We start from the raw sequence: 26320 nt of genomic DNA on the forward strand, positions 1-26320 counted from the left end.
GATAATGTTTGTTAATTAGTAAAAGCACACATTCTCATTCCGTAATAAACCGCAATAAACATCCATTTGTTTTCCCAATATATTTCAGTTAAAAAATAGCCCAAGAGTAACCAACACTGATCATACAGAGATTTGACACTTAAAGGACTAGATTTACTTTGCACCAATTATTTTCATCAGGTCATAAATCACGTGTCATTCCCAATATTTGTCTTATTTTTTCACCTGTTATGTTCTAACTAGTCCCCTTTGAAAATAACTGGTACACATCTAGCCCTATACCCCTCAGTAGGCTGTGCTGAAAAACACGTATCATCATCATCATCATCAATCATCATGACAATTCAATCTATACAGCACAGTACAAGGTCATTAACAATAGAAGTTAACAGAGGACAAGTGAGTCACAAGATGTGTAGTGGGACAACAGACACCAAGAATAACTTTTTGAGTAGCCATTTTTCCCAGCAGTATTGTGTTCACCATACATTGTAGTAGATTATGCGGTTTAAATGCGTAAGCAATAAATAATGCTAAATTATAGAAATCTTAGATTGGATGGACATTATTTGTAGTGTCACAGAAAAAACACCAACACGATTTCATCTGGAATGGACAACATTCCACCAGAATGTCAAATGAATCTGCCATAAAATCAATAGAATAAAACCCTCATCTGTGCACCAATGGCAGAAATTGGGGAATTGATTGGATAACCCACATCCAGTAGATACATACTGTACATACGACATACAAATACTACAGGAGTCAAATATGCCAATGATGGTGCTCTCTCTTAATTAAAGAGAAAACAATGAGAGGAAAAAGAAGGAAAAATAAAATAAATAGATGGTTGTGGGAATGTAGTCATAGCAGGTTGTACACGTTTCAGTTGGTGTCCATTGTACGTGAGAACATAGGAGAGTAAGAGAGATAGGAACAGATCCACAGATCCTAACCCTCACTCCATCCATACATGAAGTGACCCTTTATTCTCCTCATTTAAAGGCACCTAAACCACCACTAACATAAACTGGCTGAAAAACGAAACACCGTGTAAATCTACTGTACAGTGTCATTTCATGTTAGTTCCCCCAGGTACATTTAAAGATGCATAATATCCACGTCCCTTTATAGAAGTCTAATAAACAACAGTTCTGAGGTAGTGCAATACTGCTTCTCATTTCCTCTACAATAACATTTGACTGATCATGTAAGCTAACGGTAACATATTAAATATTGGATCAAATCAATGATGGCAGAGGGTGTTTTTGACTCCCAGTATATAAAAAAACTATTCACTTTGGTTAATAGGCTAAGACACATTATCGTTATTTTTGTTGTTGTATCAAAAGTGCATGGTTTGTGTGTGTGTGTGTGATGAGTCTTCTCCGATTCTACACTATTGAATGTAACAGTAATATGAAATCTGTCTTGGAAAGGGGGTCGGTGGGTCTGTGTCACATGTCCGTTATCTCTCCATCTCTCTCCTCTCTCACTCTCTAAGGGGTGGAGGGGGCCCTAAACATAACCCCCCAGGCAGAGCAGTAGCAGCACGTGCACGGTGAGCAGGTAGAGGGACACCAGCAGGGGTGTGCGCTGGCGAGAGCAGAAGGCCACGCGCAGCATTCTCATCAGGCCTGGCCCACTGCTGCTCCGAATCTGATGGAGGGGGAGAGAGGGAGAGAGAGGGAGGGGGAGAGAGAGAGGGAGGGGGAGAGAGGGGGAGAGAGGGAGAGAGAGGGAGGGAGAGAGGGAGAGAGAGGGAGGGAGAGAGGGAGAGAGAGGGAGGGGGAGAGAGGGAGAGAGAGGGAGGGGGAGAGAGAGAAGTATAGACTGTTACAGGAGGCAGTAGTAGTAGTAGTAGAAGTAGGAATAGACCATTCTTACATTTCATCTTCAGAAATGTATCCTGTGTAAATAATACAGGGTGTTGGTTGGTACTTACTCGGGTTGCAGAGCCTCCTGGTGGCTCAATGAGGACAGCTGTCTCAGAAGCAGAGAACTGCCCTTCATGGGCCGACTGCCATTCACCCTGGTTGATCCTACGGCAGGTGAGCGAAGAGAGAGATACTGAGTAAATACTGTCTGACACACACAGGAAAGCACACAGACAAGTTCCAACACCAATATTCCAAACGATGACTTGAGGCCAACAATCCCATTATCAACACAGTACCTCTACAAATCTCAGAGCAGAGTATCTCTATAGAGCCTGACAGTCACAGCAGCGAGCTGACATGCTCATTCCTCATTAGAATCACACTGTGTCAGTGAGTGTAGAGCTGTAGGGGAAGGCAGAGGATGACCTCTGTCATGTGACAGGTGACACTAAGCTGTGATAACTCTCTTACAGTTTGAGGCGGTCCTGGGCGGCCATTAGCTGCTCCTCCACAACCACCCGATACTGCTGCTCTTCATCCAGTCTGACAGACACAAAGAAAGGACACATTAGCATGTCGGACATGCTTGCGTTGGGCTGGGGCTGTGTGGTGTTGAATGGGTTTGTTATGTCTGTTCTGTTTGTTATTGTTCATTTTTTTGCGTGTGTGTTATGGTCATTGGTAGAGAGAACGTGTGTGTGTACTGTATGTGTGTGTGTTCTGGTCATTGGTAGAGAGAACGTGTGTGTGTGTACTGTATGTGTGTGTGTTCTGGTCATTGGTAGAGAGAACGTGTGTGTGTGTACTGTATGTGTGTGTGTTCTGGTCATTGGTAGAGAGAACGTGTGTGTGTACTGTATGTGTTTTTAAAGGGGGGTGTCGTGGGGTTGAGAACTGGTACCTGCGCTGGAGCTCTTTAAAATCCACCCTGAGGCTCTCGCTCTCTGAAGGGCCACTGTGTTGCTGAGGAGCTCCGGGGGCACTGTCCACTTCCCCTGTCCTCTGTGGGCCACAAGAAATAGTCAAAATCACTCAACATTGTAGAAATCACTATAGTCTCGCACCTGAAGATCATTCAGCGGGCCACTCTCTGATTGAAGGACCCCTACTTTAGATGACAGGTCTGCCTCAAGAGGTGCCTGAGCACAAAAAACAACAAAGAATACATAAACAGCCACGGAGAAGAGACAACAGAGGTGAACCATAATCACACCATTTAACCGTCTCTTAACTGCACAAATGTAGAACTGAAACCTAGATTTGTAGATAACATTGTCCAGTACAGGCCAAATGTATGCAGCAAGCAGAATGCATCTGCCACAGTCAACACTGCTGTTCTATCATACTATTTATCCAACTGCGCGACCAAGACACTGTCCACTTTATATTTGTACCACAGTCGTACTTGACACAGCACATTCATCATTTATACTGTATATCCAATTGTGAAGATATCAGTTTTATTACTCTGCATACGACCTTCCTTTAATTAATTGTTATTTTGATTGGTCCAGAAAAAGGTGATTTCACTGCTCCTTTTATACCCGCTGTAAACTGTGTACGTGACAAATACAATTTGATTTGGACATGAACAGCAGTAGATTACGTCTGCCATCTCACTAATCCCTGGTCCAAGTACAGTCGTTATCAGTTGCAGATTTAGAGGTGTCCTCCTCCTAACCTGTCTCTGGTGCTGTTCCTCCAGTGGTTTGGGCCTGGTGGCGCGGGCCTCCTCCAACATGGCACCGAGCTGGCGCACCTGCTGGTCACGGTCCGAGAGGGTGGCCAGGGTCTGCTGCTTCAGGAGCTCTGCCTGGGCCTGCCAGTCAACCTGCTCCAGCCTAGAGAGACATATATACCTATATAGCCAAGGCATAGACACTCATATACCTCTAAACATGAGTAAGAATGTATGTATGTCTCACCTGAGAATTTCTAGTTCCTGGATCTCCCTCTGCCTCAGGTTGTCCAGCTCCCTCATCCTGTCCACCATCTCCTCAGCCCTCCTCCTCTCCTCCTCTAGCTCCTGGCTGAGTCTAGACAGCTCTCCTCCTCCCAGTCGAGTGAGCTCTGAGTGCTGCCGCTGCAGCTGTTCCAACTACAGGACAGGGAGAAACAAAGCTTGTGTTACTGTGGATACTGGTATATGAAAACACGATGTGCAGGTAAGTTATGACATCACTACCATTGTGGTTGCGTTAGTAGTGCTTTTATGGAACACTTTGTGCAAAATGGAGATAATTCTGGTTGATTACCAGTCTCTCCCTGTCGTTCTGCAGGGCTGACAGGGCGTTCTTCAGTCCCCACACCTCCGCAGTGGATCCTCCATGGCCCGTGGTGGGTGTCTGCTGGCCCCCTACCCTGCTCATCTCCTCCAGTCTGAGGCTGAGCTCCTGGGCCTGGCTGAGTGCCTGGTCCCTGCTGCCCTGCAGTGAAGCCATGGCCTGGCCGAACGCCTGGTTCTGGGCCCGGAGCTGGCCGGCCACCTCCCTCTCCTCCAGCAGCCTCTGCTCCATGGTCAGCAGGTCTCGGGCCAGCTCGGCCACCCTCTCGGCCGCTGTCTCCGATTCCATGCGCGTCACCCCTCCCTCCCAACGCAGTTCTTTCAGCTCCTTCTGCCGAGCCTCCTGCACCTCTCCTTCCTTGGCAAGGCTCTCCTCCATGCTCTCCACCTGGGCCCTGGCAGCCTGCAGCTGCTCCCTCAGCTTCTCTACCTCCGCCCCGGGAGCGTCTCTCCCCTGCCTGTTTCCACTATCACCAGCCTGGCTGAGGGCCTCCCTCTCCACGGCCTGAACGAACGCCTCCCCTCCCTCCAGGCTCTTGATCTTAGTCCCTAGCTCTTCTCTCTCCTTCTCCAGGGTAGCGATGCGCTCTAGCTGGCCGGACAAGAGCTGCTTGTGCTGGGACTCCTTCATGGTGAGGACCTGGGTAAGGTCGTCCCTGTAGCCATGAAGCTGGGCAGATAGCTTGGCCTTCTCTGCGTGGAGGTCATCCCTCTGGACCAATAGAGAGCGTAGCTCCTCCTTCAGACTGTTATTCTCCGCAGCAGCCTCCTGGATCAGAGTGTCCTTTTCCATCATCACCTGGGACAACAGACCCATTACGTAGAGGGATGGGTTATACAACTGGGGCATGAGGAAGACATTCTAGAATACTATCACACTAATAACATCACTCTTATCACTACATACAGTTTCAGCATGTCAATGACATGCGTGTACATAAACAAACATGGACCATTTACTACCGGTTTACATTAAGTGTAGGAGAATCCATTCAGAATCTCTTCTTGACCTGCCATTTATGCCTCTGTACACATGAGTGTTATCATTGTTTTTTAACCTGCAGATGTTTCTCCTCCAGCTGTTTGTACATGCCAAGTACTCTGTCTCTGTCGTCCTGTAAAGAGCCCATGGCCTTGGTGAAGGCGTCCAGCCTGGCTTTGCTGTGGCTGCTCTCCTCCTCTGCCTTCCGCAGCCGGTCCTCCAGACCCCGCACCTCCTCTCTCCTCTCCTCCAGCTCCTTCTCAGCCTCCTGGGCCCTGGCGTCAGCCTCCCTCCTGGCCTCCTCTGCAGCCTGGGGGGAGCAAGCATGTAAGCAGTCAAGAAGATGCAGGGGAATGGGTTTAAACATTTTCAAGCTTGTAAAACAACTTGATAGCTCAATCAAAACGGTAACATCACAATACATTTGTAGGGAATTTTGACACCCTATTTTGAATAAATGTAGAATTTGACACCCCATGCATTAAAATGAGCAACTATTCATTGTGATGACAAAACATGACATAAAGCAGAGATTAAATAAAAGTGATGCATACCTGTGTCACGGCTTGCTCCTTCTCCCCCAGCAGCTCTACCTCTCTCCTCTCCTTCTCACTCAGCTCTGTCTGCAGGTTCTCTGTCAGGGTCTTGGAGGAGTGCAGGTCTGTCTCCAGTTGTTCCACGCTCAGGCCCAGCCTCCTCCCTTCTGCTTCCCTCTCCTTCAGCTGGGACCTGGCCTCGTTGGTCTCTCCCTGCAGCTTCCCAACTGCCTCTTCCAGGGCCTGGGCTCTGTGGCGGAGCCCCTCCGCCTCGCTCTCCAGGGAGGCCAGCTGGGCGCGAGCGTCAGCCAGGGAGGTCTCGGTCTGGGCTAGGGACTTCTGAAGCTCTCCCCTCTCCTGCTCCAGGGCAGCCTGGTTCTCACGGAGCCTCTTCTCTTCCTGCTCCCATTTCAGCTGCCACTGCTCGTCTGCTTTCTGCAGTCTGGACAAAAAATAAGAAATAAACACATTACATAACACAGTATAGTGTATCACAAACCTGGCAGGAAATTGGGGCAATTTAATTAACTTTTTCAGGAAATGTAGCCATTTTTACCTGTCCACTGTAAGCTGTAGCTCTTCTCTCTGTGCGGTCTCTTTCTGCAGCTGTTCAGCCAGATCTCTGGACCGGGTCTCTCCCTCCCGCACCTCGGCCTCCTTCCCCTGGAGGGTGCTGTTGAAGCGACTCTCCCACTGCCGGGTCTCATCCAGCACGCGGTCCCTGTCATCCTGCAGGGAGGACATACAGCGCGAGAAGGCAGCCAGTCGGGCCAGAGACTCATCCAGGCGGGCCTGCATCTGCTGGGCCTGTCTCTCAGCGGTGTCAGCCAGCTCTTTTGCCTCCCGGGTGGCATTCTCCTCTCTCTCCCTCTCCCGGTAAGACTCCTCCAACCTCAGCTCAATCTGCTTCAGCTCGGCTCCCAGCCTGAACCTTACAGAGTCCAGGGTCTGCTCTGCCTCTGCTTTCAACTCAGCCTCTCTCTGTAGTGCGGTCTGCTCACAGGCTCTCCTCTCAGCTTGGGCCTGGCTGGCCTCTGTCTGGGCCTCAACCAGCTGGACTTTGCAGCTAGATAGCTCAGTCTCAGTCTTCTTCAAAGCGTCTGTGACTTTGGTCCTCTCCAGATAGACTTGCCCAAGCTCTTTGTGGACCTCGTTGCTGCCCAGTTGCAAAGCCTTGCCCTCCCTGGCCATCTCGCTGATCCTTTCCTGGTACTGGATGCAGTCCTTCTGCATCTGGCGTACCTCCAGCTGTTTCTCTCTCAGCAGCTCCTCCAGCTGCTTTGCCCGGCTCTGGCTGCCCTCTTTCACCCTCTGGGCGGACTTCAGCTGCTGCTCCAGCTCCCTCTGCTTCCCTGACTCTGCCTCTGCCTCGGCCCTCTCTCTCTGGGCCTGCCTCTTGTCCTCCTCCAGCCTGGCTGCCCGGTCCCTCTCGCTCTCGGCCAGGACTTCCAGTTCAGCCCGCTCCCTCTCCAGTCTCTCCACCTCCCGCTGCAGCTCCGCAAGGCGCTCCCGGCTGTCTGCCGCGTCCTGCTGGTAGCCGGCGATGCTGCCATTCAGCTGGGCCAGCTGGTTCATCAGACGCTCCTCTAGGTCGTCCTTCTCTACCTCCAGGCTGCTGTGGAGCTCCTGGAGTTGGGCTTCCCTTTTAGAGCTCTCCTCCATCAGGCTCTGTTCCTTATCTTTACTCTCCTGAAGGAGCTGCTCTAGAGAGGCTAGACCAGCCTTGAGTTCAGCCTCACTCTCTTGCCACTGTTCCCTCTCTGAATGTAGGGCTGCCTCAATTTCCCTCCGCTTTCCCTCAATTACGGCCAGTTCACTTTCAGACACGTCTGTCTTCACCGGCTCCTCCCTCTGGGTCTGTTCCTTCTCTTTACTCTCCTGAAGGCGCTGCTCCAGAGAGGCCAGCTCAGCAGTGAGTTCAGCCTCGCGCTCTTGCCTCAGTTCCCTCTCTGACTGTAGGGCTGTCTCCATTTTGCTCAATTTCTCATCAATTAGGGCCTGTGTACTTTCAGTTATTTCGGTCTTCCCCGTCTCCTCAAAAGAGTGCATTTCAGGTGCAGCTACCTCAGACTCTATAGCCTGACTATGTGGCTCTATGTCCTGAGGCTGACTCTTAACTGGCTCTTGGGTAGTTTCAGTCATGACTGTACTAGACTGCTGGGCAACAATAGTTTCCTCCACTACATCATCAGAGCTGGGGGTTTTATCTGGAGCTAATCTGTCCCCTTTCTCTAGCTCTTGGGCTAGTTGTTCCCTCACCTTAACAACTTGCTGTTCTAAGGAGTCCCTCTGTGCCATAGTAGCATTCAAATCAGCTTTCTGAGCCTCAAACTCTTCTTTGAGTCTTTCAAGTTCTCCTTTGAGTGCCTTGTCCTCCCTTCTTATTCCTTTCTTTTCATCCATCTCTCGGAGTCTCTCATTCTCCTCCTCTAAATCCATGATTTTCTGCTGCTTGGTCTTGGCAAACTTCCTCATCTTGTCTTTGACAGTGTCCACCTCTTTCTGGGCCTCTTCTTTCTGCCGTTCAGCCTCCTGCCTGGCTGCCTCGTGGGTCCTGGCTCTAGCAACAAGCTCCTTCCTCTCCTGCCTAGCAGCTTCCAGCACACGTCTCACACGCTCTGCCTCATCACTCACGTTCTCATAGGACTTTAGCAGAGTCTCATACTCATCCTTCATCCCATGCACCTTCTCCTCACATTCTCTGCATGCCCGGGCAGCCTCCTCTTTGGCAGACTCGGCCTCTCTTTTACAGAAGTCTTTCTCTGTCAGCATACCCTCCATGGCCAGCTTGAGGCTCTCGCAGGATCCCCCAAGGCTCTGGTTCTCCACCAAGGTCCGATCGACCTCCTCTATCAGCCTTTCTCTTTCTGCTCTCAGCTTCTCCAGCTCAACTTCTCTAGCCTCCATCTTCTGCTGCAGTTCAGTGATGACTTTCTCAGTGGAGGCCAACTCCTCTTTCTGGCTTTTGTTCTCTTTGAGGGCATCTTTGCGGGAGATAAGGGCGGCCTTGAGCTTCTGCTGAAGCTGCAGGATCTTGGCCTCGCTGCGCTTCTCTTCCTCCTGCCTCTGGGGGACCTCGGCCTCCAGTCTCTGGCTCTTTTCCTTCTCTGCTCTCAGGCCTTCATGCAGGGAGGCGATCGACTGGTCCTTCTCATACACTGTCTCTTGCATGGACTGGAGGAGAGAGCTTTGCTCACCCAGCTGCTGGCTAAGCTCCATGATCTCATCGTTCTTGTTGCTCAGGAACTGCTTGAATTCCTCCACCTCTGTCTGCAGGATGGCAATGGTGGACTCAGCGGAGTCTGAGGCGGCTCCTTTGGCCGCAGCCTCCAACTCTGCTTTCACAGCTTCTGCATAGGTCTGAGCCTGGAGACACTTCTCCCTCAGAGCCTCCAACTCCTCATAGACATGTTCAATCTGGCTCTCCTTCTCTCTCAGGGCCTGCAGCTCTTTGCCCAGCTCTAGAAGCTCACTTTCCCTGAGTGCCAGGCTAGCCCGGCTCTCCTGCAGTTGGCCCTCCAACTCTGTACAAGATGCCTTCTCAGCCTGGACCTCTTCTTTCAGAGCTTGTAATGAGGCCTCAATGTCAGCTGAAAGTACCTGAGAGGGTTCCTCAGCACTGGGAATGGGTTTATCACCTCGTTGTTGTGCTTCATTCTCAGGGGCGGCAAAGTCCACCCAGTCTTCCTGGACCCAATCTCCTGCAGCTGGCTTCTCAATCTTCTCCGCTGCAGCGTTGGTCTCCAGCTCGGCATGTACTTCCTTCTCTGTGCTCACCTCTTTCTGTGCCTGCAGTTCCTCAAGCTCTCTCAATCTAGTCAACAGCCCATCACGTTCACCAACCTGCTCCTCCAAACGCTCCAACAGCCCGTTGTACTCTTCCTTTTGCTGTTTTAGCTGTTCGCGGTGGTGCCTGTCCTTTTCTTTGGCCTTGCGGATGGTGTCTTTGCGAGAGTCCTGGGCCTCCTGGAGTTTCTTTTGCAGTGTTTCGCAATCCGACTCCAGTGAGGCCACCTGGGACTGCAACCCAGGGATTTCAGCTGAGGTTTCAGCCTCTGTAGTCTGCTGAGATCCCTCACTCAGCCTTCTGTTCATTTCAAGTGTCTCTTCCAGAACCTGATCCTGCTGGCTGATTTTCTGTTCCAAAACCTCCATGACCTCTTCTTTGGACCTCAACTCTTCGAGAGTAGTCTCAATTGCCATAACCTCTTGTTTTCTGTCTTTTTCTAAAGCTGGTACACTTGCAGGGGCTTCCTCTGTTGCTTTCCCTACCTGTCCTTTCCTTTGATCTGCCTCTTTCTCAAACTCTGTAACTTTTTTCATCAGCTCTTTGCGCTGCACCAGGGCTGCCTGCAACCTCTTTTTAATGGTGGCCACTTGGGTTGTCAGATCCTCTTTGTCCTTTCGTAAACTAGTGAGCTCATCACCATCCTCTACATGACTCTCCCCTGTCGCTTTCTCCTTTTCTCCAGCTTTCTCAAGCTCAATTATCTGCTCCTTCAGTTTCTTGACTTCAGTGCTCATCAGGAACTTCTCCTCATCGGTCTGCAGTAGTTTGGCAGACATGCCATTGCTCAGCTCCATCATCTCCTGCTCTTTCTGGGTGATGCGCAGTTGCAGCTCGTTAATCTCCGTGTCCCTCTCAGACAGTACAGCTTTGGCCATGTCCCTAGCCTGGGAGATGTCCAGTAGGCTGGCCTCCATGTCTTGGAGCTTCTGCTCCAGCTCAGAGGAGGTGATCTCCCCTTCTTCCAGCTGGGCACTCAGCATCCTGGCCTGGCCCTCCTGCTGAGAGAGAGAGCGCTGAGCCTCGTCCAGGTCTGCCTGCAGGGCCTGGATCTGCTGCTCCTTGGAGCGGCCTTCTGTCTGCAGGCTGGCCAGCTGCTCCTCCAGGAGATGCATCTCCATGCTCTGCCTCTCCAAGTCAGAGCCACTGTGCTGGGCCACCGTGTCCATCTCTGACCTGGCTGACTGGAGCTCTTCCTCATATCTCTGGGCCTTGGACTCTGCCTCATCCTTGGCAGCTGCCAGGGACCGAATCTCTTCCTCAAGGCCTTGGGTTCTCTCCTGTGACTCTGAGGCAGCCTCTCTCAGTCTCTGGAGCTCAACCATGAGTTCACTGTACCTGTTCTGCAGCTCATCTGCTAGGGCCTGGGCAAACACCTGTCCAGGGGCAGAGTCAGAGTCAAAGAGGGTCACCCCCTGCTGGCTGAGGTGCACCTGCACAGTCTCACGGATGATGACTGATGAGGACTCCACCTGGACTGCGGATGTTTCCTGCTCAGAGCTGTTCTCTTCCCAGGATTGCACCTGGAGCTGGCCAAAGCCCTGCAGTATGGGAGGCGACTGCTGACCTTCATCTTGGTTCACAGCCTCTAGGAGGGTCCAGCTGCTGTGGGCCACCTCGGAGTCACTGCTAGTGACCATCTCATCAGAGGAGGCCCCCTTAGATCCTCCGGGAGAGTCAGACTGGGGTTCAATGAGCTCTGGACTGCTCTCGTTATCAGCGGAGACTGACAGGATTGACCTATCCTCTGCCACCAGGGTGGTGTCCTCCTCTTGCGTGTCTTCTAGGAGGTCTGGCAGCACTGTAGGACTGTCGCAGGGGGCCATGGCAGTGTCCTCACTCTGGTCTAGAATCTGATCAGCGCTTACCTTGAACGCATCATTTGAGCCCTGCTCTTCAGCCAGCACAAGACTCTCTCGCAGGGCAGCCAACTCATGGTCTTTCTCCAATAGCTGCCGCTCCAGAGCCAATATTTGGGCTGGGGAAATCAATAAAGATGAAAATTAATAGCCAGCCTAATTATTTCACAATACACAATTAATTGATCATACCTGAAATGCCAAAACAGATATTTTCATGTACCCCATGCAGGAATTTAAAGCTTCCTAAAATTCGATCCTACCACTGGCACCTCCCAGTAGTTCATGACTAGACCTATATATTATAGATTTCCTTCCAGAATTGTGCTTCTAACTGTTAACAATTCAACAATTGAAATGATTATTGACATACTGTCAACATACTGTCAATACTGTTAAAATACTGTCAATACTGTTGACATGTCTACTAAAGCACCAGTCTTTCAGGTTTAGTTACAGACTGTGTGAAACGGGTAAGGCCTGTAACCGTATCTGCATCACTATGCCGAACTCTGTCCAATCCTATGCAAACACATCAATAGAGGGTGTGTGTGCTGCTGGAAGGACGTATGACTGGTCCTGGTGGTTGGCTTTTAGATTCAGAGAATAAAAACACACATTTTAAAATAGGTCTCCTTACCTTTTTCAGCATCAGTCACTTCTTCCACAGACGGGTCAGTCACACACTGGACCAATGACTCCCTAGCAGCCTAGGAGAGAAAGACAAAGGCCTGAGTTATTTCTGAACACACAGAGGGTGTAAACTGTATGACTTAATAATACATCAATCCCATTGAAGTGGGACTACGTTCAAAATGAAGTGAGTTAACAGTTTCACACAGCTGTAATGTAGTTACACAATAGTTACACTGTAGTTATGATGGGTCTGAAGGTCAGCCCAGGGCTGCAGTCATAACAGAGGATCAGTGGAGAGGCGATTAGCCTTGCCTTGACCCAAACGACAGGAGGACATTCTGCCTCAGCATTATTAAACCCAACCACTGTCTCTGTCTCTCAGGCTGTCCCCACTGAGATAAATCGTGGCCGACTGACCTGCCCCAGTAGTCAGGGCAGAGACCAGAGAGACTTCCCCACATGAATAAGCATGTGTGACACTCAATGTGCTGACTGGGCAGTCCTCACAGCACAATGAAATAACAGCACACCAATAGATCATATTGTATTGGACTGTACACACATACAGCACAAATTAGGGTTTGTTGCTTTCTATTGTGACTCCGCACAGTCAACAAATTCTATTTGGGAAGGGAATTGTCTAACAATTAGATTGAACATACAGTGCCTTCAGAAAGTATTCACACCCTTGACTTTTTCCACATTTTGTTGTGTTACAGCCTGAATTTAAAATGTATTAAATTGAAATGTTGTGTCACTGGCCTGAACACAATACCCCATAATGTGAAATTGGAATTATGTTTTTAGACATTTCTCAAATTATTTAAAAATGAAGAGTTGAAATGTCTTGAGTCAATAAGTATTCAACCCCTTTGTTATGGCAAGCCTAAATAATAAGTTCAGGAGTAAAAATGTGCTTAACAAGTCACATAATAAGTTGCAGGGACTCACTCTGTGTGCAATAATAGTGGTTAACATGATCTTAGAATGATTACCTCATCGCTGTATCCCACACATACAATTAGCCCTCAGTCAAGCATTGAATTTCAAACACAGATTCAATTACAAAGACCAGGGAGCTTTCCATTGCCTTGCAAAGATGGGAACCTATTGGTAGATGGGTAAACATTTTAAAAGCAGACATTGAATATGCCTTTGAGCATGTTGAAGTTATTAATTACACTTTGGATGGTGTATCAATACACCCAGTCACTACAAAGATACAGGCATTCTTCCTAACTTAGTTTCCGCAGAGGAAGGAAACCACTCAGGGATTTCACCATGAGGCCAATGATGACTTTAAAAGAGTTACAGAGTTTAATGGCTGTGATAGGAGAAAACTGAGGATGGATAACAACATTGTAGTTACTCCACAATAATAACCTAATTAACAGAGTGAAAAGAAGGAAGCCTGTACAGAATAAAAATATTCCAAAACATGTCTGTTTGCAATAAGGCACTAAAGTAAAACTGCAAAAAATGTGACAAAGAAATTAACTTTTTGTCCTGAATACAAATCGTTATGTTTGGGGCAAATCGAACACAACACATCACAAAGTACCACTCTTCGTATTTTCAAACATGGTGGTGGCTGCATCATCTTATGGGTTTGCTTGTCATCAGTAAGGACTGGAGAGTTTTTCAGGATAAAAAGAAACGGAATAGAGCTAAGCACAGGCAAAAACCTTGAGGAAAACCTGGTTCAATCTGCTTTCCAAAAGAGACAGATTCCCCTTTCAGCAGGACAATAACCTAAAACACAATGCCAATTATAAACAGGGTGGGTCGAGCCCTGAATGCTGATTGGCTGACAGCCGTGGTATATCAGACCGTATAACATCAGCAGCATACCACTGCTGGCTTGCTTCTGAATCTAAGCAGGGTTGGTCCTGGTCAGTCCCTGGATGGGAGACCAGATGCTGCTGGAAGTGGCGTTGGAGGGCCAGTAGGAGGCACTCTTTCCTCTGATCTAAAAAATATCCCAATGCCCCAGGGCAGTGATTGGGGACTCTGCCCTGTGTAGGGTGCCTTCTTTCGGATGGGACGTTAAACGGGTGTCCTGACTCTCTGAGGTCATTAAAGATCCCATGGCACTTATTGTAAGAGTAGGGGTGTTAACCCCGGTGTCCTGGCTAAATTCCCAATCTGGCCCTCAAACCATTCACGGTCACCTAATTAATCCCCAGTTTACAATGGGCTCATTCATCCCCCTCCTCTCCCCTGTAACTATTCCCCAGGTCGTTGCTGTAAATGAGAATGTGTTCTCAGTCAACTTACCTGGTTAAATAAATAAATGTAAAAAATAACATGGGTATGACAAAACATTTATTTTTACTGCTCTAATTACATTGGTAACCAGTTTATGATAGCAATACGGCACCTCGGGGGTTTGTGATATACAGCGTTGCGTCGTGCCTAACAGCCCTTAGCTGTGGTATATTGGTCAAATACCACACCTCTGGCCTTATTGCTTAAATATACACTGAGTGTACAAAATATTAAGAACACCTGCTCTTTCCATGACATAGACTGAACAGGTGAATCCAGGCGGAAGCTATGATCCTTTATTAATGTCCCTTGTTAAATCCACTTTAATCAGTGTAGATGAAGGGGAGGAGACAGGTTCAAGAAGAATTTTAAGCCTTGAGACAAGTGAGACATGGATTGTGTATTTGTGCCATTCAGAGGGTGAATGGGTAAGACAAAAGATTTAAGTGCCTTTGAATGGGGTATGGTAGTAGGTGCCAGGTGCACCAGTTTGCGCAAAGAACTGCAACGCTGCTGGGTTTTTCACGCTCAACATTTTACCATGTGCACTAAGAATGGTCCACCACCCAAAGGACATCCAGCCAACTTGACACAACTGTGGGAAGCATTGGAGTCAACATGGGCCATCATCCCGTGTGGAACGCTTTCGACACCTTGTAGAGTCCATGCCCCGACGAATTGAGTCTGTTCTGAGCGCAAAAAGGGCGGTGCAACTCAATATTAGGAAGGTGTTCTTTTTTTTAATTTTTAATTTTATTATTTTTATCCCATTTTCTCCCCAATTTTCGTGGTATCCAATCGCTAGTAATTACTACCTTGTCTCATCGCTACAACTCCCGTACGTGCTCGGGAGAGACGAAGGTCGAAAGCCATGCGTCCTCCGAAGCACAACCCAACCAGCCGTACTGCTTCTTAACACAGCGCGCCTTCAACCCGGAAGCCAGCCGCACCAATGTGTCGGAGGAAACACCGTGTACCTGGCCCCCTTGGTTGGCGCGCACTGCGCCCGGCCCGCCACAGGAGTCGCTGGAGCGCGATGAGACAAGGATATCCCTACCGGCCAAACCCTCCCTACCCCGGACGACGCTATGCCAATTGTGCGTCGCCCCACGGACCTCCCGGTCGCGGCCGGCTGCGACAGAGCCTGGGCGCGAACCCAGAGACTCTGGTGGCGCAGTTAGCACTGCGATGCAGTGCCCTAGACCACTGCGCCACCCGGGAGGCCTTAGGAAGGTGTTCTTAATGTTTTGTGGCCTAGTTACAGTTGACTTAAATCGTCTTGAAAATCTATGGCCACACTTGAAAATGGCTGTCTAGGATTAATCAACAACCAACTTGACAGTGCTTGAAGAATAAAAATAAAAATGCAAATATTGTACAATCCAGATGTGCAAATCTCTTAGAGACTTACCCACAAAGCCTCACAGCTGTAATCGGTGCCGAAGGTGATTCTAGCTGTATTGACTCAGTGGTGTGAATACTTATGTAAATGAGATATTTCTGTATCTCATTTTCAATAAATGTAGTAACACTTCTAAAAACATGTTTTCACTTTCTCATTGTGGAGTATTTGGTGTAAATGGGTGAGAGCAAAAAATATATTTAATCCATTTCGAATTCAGGCTCTAATACAACAAAATTTGGTTATGGGTCAAGGGTTATGAATACTTTCTGAAGGCACTGTAATTTCCCTGTCTGACATAAATAGATGCCATATATTAACCTAGGTCTTTGTTCATTGGTCATAGTTTTTTTGGCATTGCATAACTTCTCAAATAACGAGCCTTGTAAGACATCAATAGCTTGTCTTTTACACAGATGAAAATGAGCCCACCATTTGGTCAAATTACTGAAACAGAAGAAGAACATTAGAGAATCTAGCAATGGGTAAAACAGACTGAAGAGTCTGGTCATTTGGGGCTCACAGATAATAAACCATATTATCTATTTCTCCCAAAGTACATTTTGATGTTTATTTTCAGGTTATTACAGGATTCAAAACAAGCTTACAACATGTGCTACCTTAATTAATTTAGTAGTCATAACAATACCCTAAATTAATTTAGTGCGTCTGACTGCTCACCATTCCAATTTGCTGCTCCAGCTGTTGTATCCTAGCAACAGCTTCTTTGCCTTCTGCAGTGCGCTTATCCAGTTGTTCTGAAAGAAAAACACAATTATTAAATACACCGCAACCAAGCCACTTGTTAGGGTATCATGAATGCTTTACACTTATAAACGGAACCTGCAGAAGGTTAGTGTATTTGGTTCCCTTACCTTGCAATGTCTCCATAGTGTGGGTGACCTGGGCGCAGCGTTCCTCGCTCTCCCTCTGCTCCACCCTCAGCCTCTCCAGCCGGGCCTCCAGGGCCTGCAGTGTACCCAGGCACAGGGCCGGGTCGGTGGAAACAGGGCTGTCCTCCTCGGCCCCCTCTCCAGCCAGAGAGCGCAGGCCTGTCAACAACTCAGCCAGGGCCTCTCCTGCCCTTTGCCCCTCTCCATGCTCCTCTCTTAAGGCAGCAAGCTCCTTCTCCAACTTGACTACTTCTCTGTTGGTCACTTCCTCCCGCTCTCTAGTGGCCCACTCCAGTTTCACTGTCAGCTCCTCCATCTGGGCTGCTCTGTCTCTCTCTGAAGCCTCCAAACTGGCTAGCTGAGCAGCTCTGTCGTGCTCTGAGGCCTCCAGGTTGGCTAGCTGGGCTGCTCTGTCATGCTCTAAGGCCTCCAGGTTGGCTAGCTGGGCTGCTCTGTCCTGCTCGGAGGCCTCCAGGTTGGCTCGGAGGGCCACCAGCTCTGCCTCGGCCTGGCTAGACCACCCAGCCCACTGCTGCCTCTCCTCCTCCCTCTGCCTGCTAGCCTCAGCCAGCTCCTGCTCCCTCTGCCTGCCAGCCTCAGCCAGCTCCTGCTCCCTCTGCCTGCCAGCCTCAGCCAGCTCGTCCTCCATCTGGCGGAACTGAGCCGTGAGGATCTGCAGAGAGAAGGAGGGAGAGTTAGAGGTAGAAGTAGAGGTAGAGAGAGAGGCAGAGAGAGAGAGACAGAGAGGCAGAGAGGGGCAGAGAGGGCAAGAGAGGCAGAGAGAGAGAGAGGGAAAGAGAGGCAGAGAGAGAGAGAATGAAGACAGATGAAGGACGGGGACGGTAGGGTCTACAACGAGAAATGCTCTGCTGTGCCAGCAAAGCAGTGATTTTGCATTTAGATGAGAAATTAGTCTGCCCCTCAGCCCTTATGTAACATGCAACTTGTCAATCACCAAATGTACTTACTCAATCAGTGTCACTCCGCTGTCACACTAGTAACTTGGTGAATAATGTAATACAGTACTCTGTGTCAGTCTCTTCAGATGGGCTCATTTTGCCCAAGGGTCAGTCAGGTTGCATTGTTATTCTATTGTGGGGCCTTCATTGAGAAAACACCATTCCCACTATGGCTCTACACTGACCAGCACAGTAGAGCGTGTCTGTACCTGTTTCTGCTGGTCGGCATTGTCCAGCTCCCCCTGCAGCATCTCCAGCACCTGGCAGCGTGACCGCATGGCTTCCTCATGCTCCTCACAACGCCGCTGGGCTGCACGTAGAGCCTAGCAACACACACACTAAGGGCTTGGGTACAGGCTAAAAACAGTGTATAGGACCTGGCCTGTATGGGGGAGTGTAGAGTGAGTCAGAGAATTAATTTTGTACCTGCTGTACTTGCTGCAGCTCGGGGTCGTTCTGCCTCTGCACTGTGACCCTCAGCAGCTCGTCCTCATGCTTCTGGATCTGCTCCTGGAAACGCACGTCCTTTTCACAGACAACTGCCTGAAGCACACGAACCTAAAAGAATGACACATCTCTGCAGTCAGGAAGGGCCCTTTTTTATAATACAATGCAATCCGGAACATTTTCATTTAAAATGGTTAGAGTGACAGGGAAACTGGCACCTGCTCCGTGTGTACGGCTTCCTTTTCACACAGGGCCTGTTCGGACATCTGGAGACGCTCCTCGAGGTTCTTCATCGAGGTCGAGACCTCACTGAGCTGCTTCCTCAGCTCCTGGAGTTCCTCCTCCACAGCAGGAGCTGAGCCGGTGAAGGAGCTGTCTGCAGAGCTCTTCAGGAAATAGACAAGGATTTCAAAATGTTATTGATGACAAAATAGTCTAGTGTAGACCAAACTGGCTGTAAAGAATCTACATCATTGTAACTGAATACATAACAGCTAAAATGCACATCAGAACCATGCTTATTGAACGTGGAGTTATTTGAACTCAGCTAAAGGACTTACCGCTGCTCCCTCCTGCCCCTTGAGGTCAGCAATTTGTTTGTTCAGAGTAGCCATCTTGGCTTTGGCCTGCAGCTTCAGTTTAGTGAAGCGTGCCTCCGCTGTCTCCCTTTCGCTCTGTAAACACACCAACAAACACAGCATTGAAACTTGTGTTCCAGCAGCAACAGCATCCTCTCAGTATACTTCTGACCACAATCATTATTTGACAAGAAGTGCATCAAATATGAATATTTCATGAACCCAACCCACACAGGAGACAAAAGAAATCGAAGCTATGCATTGAGGGCACATCCATATAAAACCACTGCATTCATGTCTCACACACGCACACAAAGTCAAATCAATACACACAGGCACGCGCCCCGCACACACACACACACACACACACACACACACACACACACACACACACACACACACACACACACACACACACACACACACACACACACACACACACACACACACACACACCAGAGGGAGCAGCCCCCTATCTACATTGACGGGACAGTAGTGGAGAGGGTGGAAAGTTAAGTTCCTCGGCGTACACATCACGGACAAACTGAAATGGTCCACCCACACAGACAGCGTGGTGAAGAAGGCGCAGCAGTATGCCAACATACTGACTCAACTCCAGCCACTTTAATAATGGAAAAATTGATGTAATCAATTTATCACTAGCCACTTTAAACAATGCCACTTTATATAATGTTTTCATACCCTACATTACTCATCTCATATGTATATACTGTACTCTATACCATCTACTGCATCTTGCCATCTTGATGTAATGTATCACTAGCCACTTTAAACAATGCCACTTTATATAATGTTTTCATACCCTACATTACTCATCTCATATGTATATACTGTACTCTATACCATCTACTGCATCTTGCCTATGCCGTTCGGGCATCACTCATTCATATATTTTTATATACATATTCGTATTCATTCCTTTACACTTGTGTGTATAATGTAGTTGTTGTGAAATTGATAGGTTATATTACTTGTTAGATATTACTGCATGGTCGAAACTAGAAGCACAAGCATTTCGCTACACTCGCATTAACATCTGCTAACCATGTGTCAATTTGATTTGATTTGACACACACAAAGTCAAAACAATACATGCAGGCCCATAAAACCAAAGGAAAACACTCCCACCTGTACCCAGGTCTCACCTTGAGCTGCGTTTCGAAGGTGGCCAGCTGGCTGTCCTTATCTCTGACCACCTCCTTGAGATGCACTGTCAGCTGCTCCAGATGGGCCAGCCTCTCCAGGGGCTCCTCCTCCACCCCAGGCCCGGACTCCTCAGGGGCCCCGGGGGCATCTCCAGGGGGAAGCTGGGGGACCAACATATCCTGCAACAGAGCCACAGAGAAGAAGAGTGGATACGAATATGGAACATTAAGAACATTAAGGCCTCCAACGGTGATTCGTTAGAGCAGGGTTTCCCAAACTGGGTCCTGGGGCCCCCTCCCCCTGGGTGCACGTTTTGGTTTCTGCTCTAGCACTACACAGCTGATTCAAATCATCAGAGCTTGATGATGAGTTGGTTATTTGAATCAGCTGTGTAGTGCTAGAGCAAGAACCAAAATGTGCACCCAGGGGGCCCCAGAACCGAGTTTGGGGAACCATGTGTTAGAGTGCTGATCAGTTTTGCCTTTTAGATCACAATGGATTTATTATTATGGACAGAGAGGAGCTGATCCTAGTTAAACACTACTACTCTGAGACAGTTGATAAATATGGGCCCAGGACAGAAAACATGTGCCGTGTTACGTAAGCTTGTGAGGGGTTGAGGGAGTCTCTCTTACCTGAGGGGCTCCATCGGGGGGCTCGTCCCCAGACAGCTCCTGCAGGACGTTGGTAAAGCCCTGGGACAGCCGGCTGAACATGTAGCCGAAACTGGTGGTACAAGACAGAGACATTAGGCCTTTATCTGGACAGGTGGGACCTGGGTCATGGTCAGCAGGTTTCATAATATCCTACCCAAAAAAGTCCTTCAAGATTTCCTACCTAAACTTTCCAAATATATTTTGTGGCTTTCTGAGTCCATAGATGCCACAACAAAATAAATGATAAGCTTATCAAAGTTTTTTTTTTTTTTTTAAATGGTGAATATTCCATGCAGTGTTTCTTACCATGCAAGATCCCTGATCAAAGTAAACCCATGTCCTAACATGATACTTTCACCTTGATTTGACATGTTAGATATGAGATTTCTGAGAGATGCCCAAGATTCTAGAGTTTGGACATTGAGGGTTCTGTCTCAATCAATCAGTACTTATAAAGCCCTTTTTACATCAGCAATTGTCACAAAGTGATTATACAGAAACCGGATCAAAAAATCTCCATGGAGTTTGCATAATGATGCATTTACAATGTTAGCGCCCCTGTTATGTTATGATTCTCATTCCTGTGTATAGAAATGATTTAAGACAAAAACATAGGTTGACTAAAATAATCAATGGAAATAAGTGCAGTGGATGATAACAATTGAGACCTGTGAAATCATAGAATGAGGGTTCCTGGACAGTCAATCACTGGAGGCCCCTCGGAGGACCATCCCCCTCAGTGAATTTCATAAAAATTATTAGTTAACCTTTTTAGATCAAACTATACTAAATATATTCACGTCACCAAATAATTGATGAAAACACACTGTTTTGTAATGAAGGTCTACAGTAGCGTCAGCAGCCCTCAGCATATTAGCACCATAGTGTAGCTGGAGGACAGCTAGCTTCTGTCCTTCTCTGGGTACATTGACTTCAATACAAATCCTAAGAGGCTCATGGTTCTCACCCCCTTCCATAGACTTACACAGTATTTATGACAACTTCCGGAGGACGTCCTAGAAACCTATCACAGCATGAACTGACAGGTTGTCCGTGCAATCAAAGGATCAGAGAATGAATCTAGTACTGAAAGCATAAGCTACAGCTAGCTAGCACTGCAGTGCATAAAATGTGGTGAGTAACATTAGTTGACTCAAAGAGAGAGAAAGACAGTAGTTGAACGGTTAACAAAATAATGTATTCAAAAAATTAAGAAAAAGTAAGAGTGTTGTATTTTATTTGTGTTACTTTCACTTAATTGGCTAGCGAATGCAGCTAGCTAGTTAAGTGTACTCAAACAGAGAGGGATTCTATGTTAGCTAGCTGGCTATGGCTAAACAACACTGGATTTCTTTCAAGTCAAGGTAAGCTTCTTTTAATTTTTTTTTAACTTATTGCCACCGGGCCCACCAGTTCATTTATGGAAAGAAACTGGTGAAAAAAGACCTGAATTTGTCCAATAGAAATTCACATTTGCAACTGTCAGCTAGATGCAGGCAAGAGTGTGGAAGGCTGTATTGACTGTGTCAGTCTGTCACCTTGATTCTCCACCTCATTCATAGGCTAGGTTGTAATAACCTCACGATGGGTACAGGGGAAATTAATGTTACATTGAGCTGGGTGAATGTGTCATCCGATATGCTGTAATAGAAATAAGGCCATACTCATAAAAATGTATCATCCTCCATCTTAAATGGCACCGACCGCCACTGCAGTCAATCATCCTTTGTGCCAATAATATACCTGTGGCAACATACATTTACGGGCATTATTGTTATTGCGACCCAGATAGTTCGTGCAGAGGGCCTCGAGGTTCGAATGTCACCCGAAGAGCCGAAGACTGCCGAACAATAGGGCCATTCGACTGCGGCTGCGTCACTTCGTTTTGCCCACTACTCCCGAACAGCAGATTATGGGGAGAAATGGATGGCTTACTTTCAGAACATTTTGACAGTGCTGTCTCCAACCATAGTAAGAGTATTTGATGTATATACATACATCGGAATTATGATGTATTGGTTGCGCTTGTATTAAAAACAGCACAGTAGACAATCTCAGAGAGAAAGCGAACGAGTTAGCTTTTCAGTGCACGTAGACAAACAGCTAGCTAGCTGGCTAACAACGATAACAATATTGTCTAAAGATATCGCCGTGCCTTGTTTTTTTGGAGCGTGTGGCAGCTGTTCTAAATTGCAACTCTGGGAATGGTGTGTTGATATTTGAAAGAATGAGCGACTAACCTGTATGAGAGTTTCTCAGAATTCTGTTTATGCTTTGTATTTGATAAATCTCCTCTGCTGTATTTCTGTGCATAGCCACATCACCAAACATCCCGGAAACAAAACTTGCAGAACATCGATTGGCCAGGAGGATTGCGCAACAGTAAGGGGGAGTCTGTAAATTCCGACCATTTACCATTTTTGTAGAGACCGTTTTAGGGACATGGACATTTAAAAAAACGAAAAATGTGCAACATGCGCCAAAACACTTTTTTTTTTACAAGATAATGTTTTTGTCTTTTTATACCACGATTAACCTTCTTATCCATTTTCGTTTGGAACCACACTGCTGAAATATTAGGATGGGGCCGGGTCATGACCCACGGGTCAATCTGATCATCAACAATGGAAGACAACTTGGACGAAGCCTTCTCCTACTTGCACACTACACCACAGTGTTTGTGACCTTTGTGAGTCGCTCTGTGAACTGGTTCGTGCAGATGCTAAAGTGGACCACACTGTTTGCAAGGTACACCGCGTCCGTCTTTGACTCCGTCTACAGACACCTGCATTGGTGGCGTAGAAGGGACGGTGGAGGGGTTGCCAAGCAGATCTGCCCCAGCCCTGACACAAAATCAGGGTGACCAGAGTAAACATGTCAAGTCCCTTTAAACCTGATGAAGTCTTAGAATGATTGAGAGTTTTAACCTTAAACCCTATCACTAACCGGACATCCTGCTCAAGACATCAAATCAGAAGATCTCACTGATCTTTTGGGGAAATTAAGTGCAACAGTGGTGAGAAAGTTGGGAGAGAGTTGAAGTAGAATGGAAAGAGCAACTTACTGAAGTCATTCAGTTTGAGTATTTCATTGTTTAATTCCTTACACTTACTAACAGTCTAGTGTTTTACAGTATATGCATGTATTGGTTGCATGTGTATTCCTTGTACTGTAATGCCAATATGAAAGTTACATGTTTGAATCTTCATATCATAAACTGCTATAATAATGTTCAAGGAAAGCTTCTCCAAAACCACTAACAGGAGAGGAAGAATCGGGCATTAAACACATTATTGTAACACTTTTCTAAAGGGTATAACGTCAATTCAACTACACTACCCACCTATAAACTGTCATTTGTAACATGTATAGGATGTACAGTATAGGGGTCTAACTCTAAGCAGCTATTTCGTCCCATAGCCAGCTATTCATGTGACTGTAAATAACTAAGAAGTATGTTTCCTGGGCCACCAGACAAGGAATGGGTCTTTCACATTCTAATCTCGTTACCCAGAACCAAGTCAAGACTATTCCTATATTATACTGTGTCGATCAGTAATTCAAACCACTATTGAGTTGAACGAATACAGAATTGTCTTTCTCTATGCTTATAATGTGTATCCTTTTATTATTGTATTCTTTTTTACTTATTTTATTTGTACAAACTGTGAAAGTACTATATGAATGGCACCATTGTGTTCAAAATCATGCCAACAATAATCCCTACAGTTGCAAATGTGTTGACTGTTTTCTGTTCTTAAATCACTACTTCAACCACTCATGTACACTGAGTATACCAAACATTAGGAACTCCTTCCTAATATTGAGTTGCACCACCCCCCTTTGCCCTCAGAACAGCCTCAATTCGTCACGGCATGGACTGACTCTACAAGGTGTCGAAAGCTTTCCACAGGGATGCTGGCCCAAGTTGACGCCAGTGCTTCCCACAGTTGTCAAGTTAGCTGGATGTCCTTTGGGTGGACCATTTTTGTTACACACAGGAAACTGTTAGTGTGAAAAACCCAGCAGCATTGCAGTTCTTGACACAAACCGGTGTGCCTGGCACCTACTACCATACCCCATTCAAAGGCACTTAAATCTTTTGTCGTCCCCATTCACCCTCTGAATGGCACACACACACTCCATGTCTCAAGGCTTAAAAATCCTTCTATAACCGGTCTCCTCCCCTTCAACTACACTGATTGAAGGGGATTTAACAAGTGACATCAATTGGGTTTCCTAAACTGACCAGGTGAAAGCTATGTCATGGAAAGAGGTGTCCTTAATGTTTTGTATCCTCAGTGTGTATCACAGGTGTCAAACTCATTCCACAGAGGGCTGAGTGGCTGCAGGTGTTTGCTCCTCCCTTGTACTCGATAGAGGAATTAAATCAAATCAAAAAATGTGTCACATGCGCCGAATACAACGGGTGTAGATCTTACAGTGAAATGCTTACTTACAAGCTCTTAACCAACAATGCAGTTTTAAGAAAACATTTAAATTAATAAAGTAACAAATAATTAAAGAGCAGCAGTAAAATAACAATAACGAGGCTATATACTGGGGGCACCGGTTAGTCGAGGTAATTGAGGTAATATACATGTGGGTAGAGTTATTAAAGTCACTCATGCATACATAATAAGAGAGTAGCAGCAGTGTAAAATAGGGGGGGGGGGCAATGCAAGTAGTCTGGGTAGCCATTTGATTAGAGGTTCAGTAGTCTTATGGCTTGGGGGTAGAAGCTGTTTAGAAGCCTCTTGTACCTAGACTTGGTGCACCGGTACCGCTAGCCGTGCGGTAGCAGAGAGAACATTCTATGACTTGGGTGGCTGGAGTCTTTGAATTTTTTTAGGGCCTTCCTCTGACACTGCCTGGTATAGAGGTCCTGGATGGCAGGAAGCTTGGCCCCAGTGATGTACTGGGCCGTATGCACTACCCTCTGTAGAGCTTTGCGGTCGGAGGCCGAGCAGTTGCCATAACAGACAGTGATGCAACCAGTCAGGATGCTCTCAATGGTGCAGCTGTAGAACCTTTTGAGGATGCAAAACCCATGCAAAAATAGGTTTTGTCGTGGCCTCTTCACGACTATCTTGGTGTGCTTAGACCATGTTTGTTTGTTGGTGATGTGGACATCAAGGAACTTGAAGCTCTCAACTTGCTCCACTAAGGTCACCAACTAGTAAGGAACTCCCCTTACCTGGTTGTTTAGGGTTCTATTGAAAGGAAAAAATAAAAACCTGCAAACACTCAGCCCCCCATGGAATGAGTTTGACACCCATGGTCTAGATAAAGCCTTTAAAGATGGAATACACATTAGGGGAAACGGCACCACTGTCTCTCAAATTTGGCAGTACGTGACCCCAGCACAGTACGTGTCCTCCGCTTCTTGATATGCCACACTTGTCAGGTGGATGGGTTATCTTGGCAAGGGAGAAATGTTCACTAACAGGAATGCAAGCAAATTTGTGCATATCATTTGAGAGAAATAAGCTTTTTGTGCGTATGGAAAATTCTGGGATCTTTTATTTCAGCTCATGAAACATGGGATCAACACTTTACATATTGCGTTTATATTTTTTGTTCAGTATAGTAATATCCCAAACGGATATGAAAGTTTCACCATTAAGGATTCCAGCTTTAAGAACCAGTAAAGCAAACTGCTTCAGGATGGGATTTCTGTGAAAGCTACAGCATGTACTGTAGTCCAAGTAAGAAACTTCTAACCGAATCTAGAATGTTCTATCTGGGCCTAAGCACCACAGTTGAAGTACTTTATTGTGCATTATGCTAAATACACTGCTTGTCTGGCATCAATGTTGCTGTTGGGCTGCATGAAGAATCAAAGTCTGGCACTGTAATACAGAAAGCATTGTCTTGTGGTCATGATGAAGTTATTAATGAGTAATGACCTGGGCCTACTTGGTCTATGAATGTGAAGGAATCTCAATAAACAAAACTAAACACAAAACTGTGTGACATTCTT

At 47.0% G+C, this 26320-nt stretch overlaps 1 protein-coding gene and 1 long non-coding RNA gene across 2 annotated transcripts; one reads left to right on the forward strand and one right to left on the reverse strand.

Moving 5' to 3' along the window:
* Positions 1–65: 65 nt before the first annotated feature.
* Positions 66–22668, reverse strand: LOC129865057 (golgin subfamily B member 1-like). Its single transcript, XM_055937503.1, has 20 exons — positions 22578–22668; positions 20317–20407; positions 19681–19860; positions 18497–18610; positions 18155–18322; positions 17916–18047; positions 17699–17812; positions 16513–17203; positions 16319–16395; positions 11972–12041; positions 6242–11450; positions 5704–6127; positions 5226–5459; positions 4139–4966; positions 3809–3981; positions 3565–3724; positions 2785–2885; positions 2355–2426; positions 1949–2045; positions 66–1662 (listed from the first exon to the last, which is right to left on the reverse strand). The coding sequence occupies exons 2-20, from the start codon at positions 20395–20397 to the stop codon at positions 1522–1524; spliced, it is 9066 nt and encodes a 3021-aa protein (XP_055793478.1). The 5' UTR covers positions 20398–20407; positions 22578–22668; the 3' UTR covers positions 66–1521.
* On the forward strand, positions 22206–26305 carry LOC129865061 (uncharacterized). The gene is made up of 2 exons (XR_008761311.1): positions 22206–22544; positions 22653–26305. It is a non-coding gene; the product is annotated as an uncharacterized LOC129865061 (long non-coding RNA).
* Positions 26306–26320: the final 15 nt, after the last annotated feature.

The sequence above is a fragment of the Salvelinus fontinalis genome, chromosome 11, assembly GCF_029448725.1.
Source record: "Salvelinus fontinalis isolate EN_2023a chromosome 11, ASM2944872v1, whole genome shotgun sequence".
Classification (NCBI taxonomy): Eukaryota; Metazoa; Chordata; class Actinopteri; order Salmoniformes; family Salmonidae; genus Salvelinus; species Salvelinus fontinalis.

Coding starts and splice junctions, on each gene's coding strand:
- LOC129865057 (XM_055937503.1), bottom strand. CDS start 20,397: ATGTTCAGCCGGCTGTCCCAGGGCTTTACCAACGTCCTGCAGGAGCTG. Junction 18,611..19,680: donor CCTTCGAAACGCAGCTCAAG/GTGAGACCTGGG, acceptor GTGTGTTTACAG/AGCGAAAGGGAGACAGCGGA. Junction 4,967..5,225: donor TGGAGGAGAAACATCTGCAG/GTTAAAAAACAA, acceptor CTGTTGTCCCAG/GTGATGATGGAAAAGGACAC.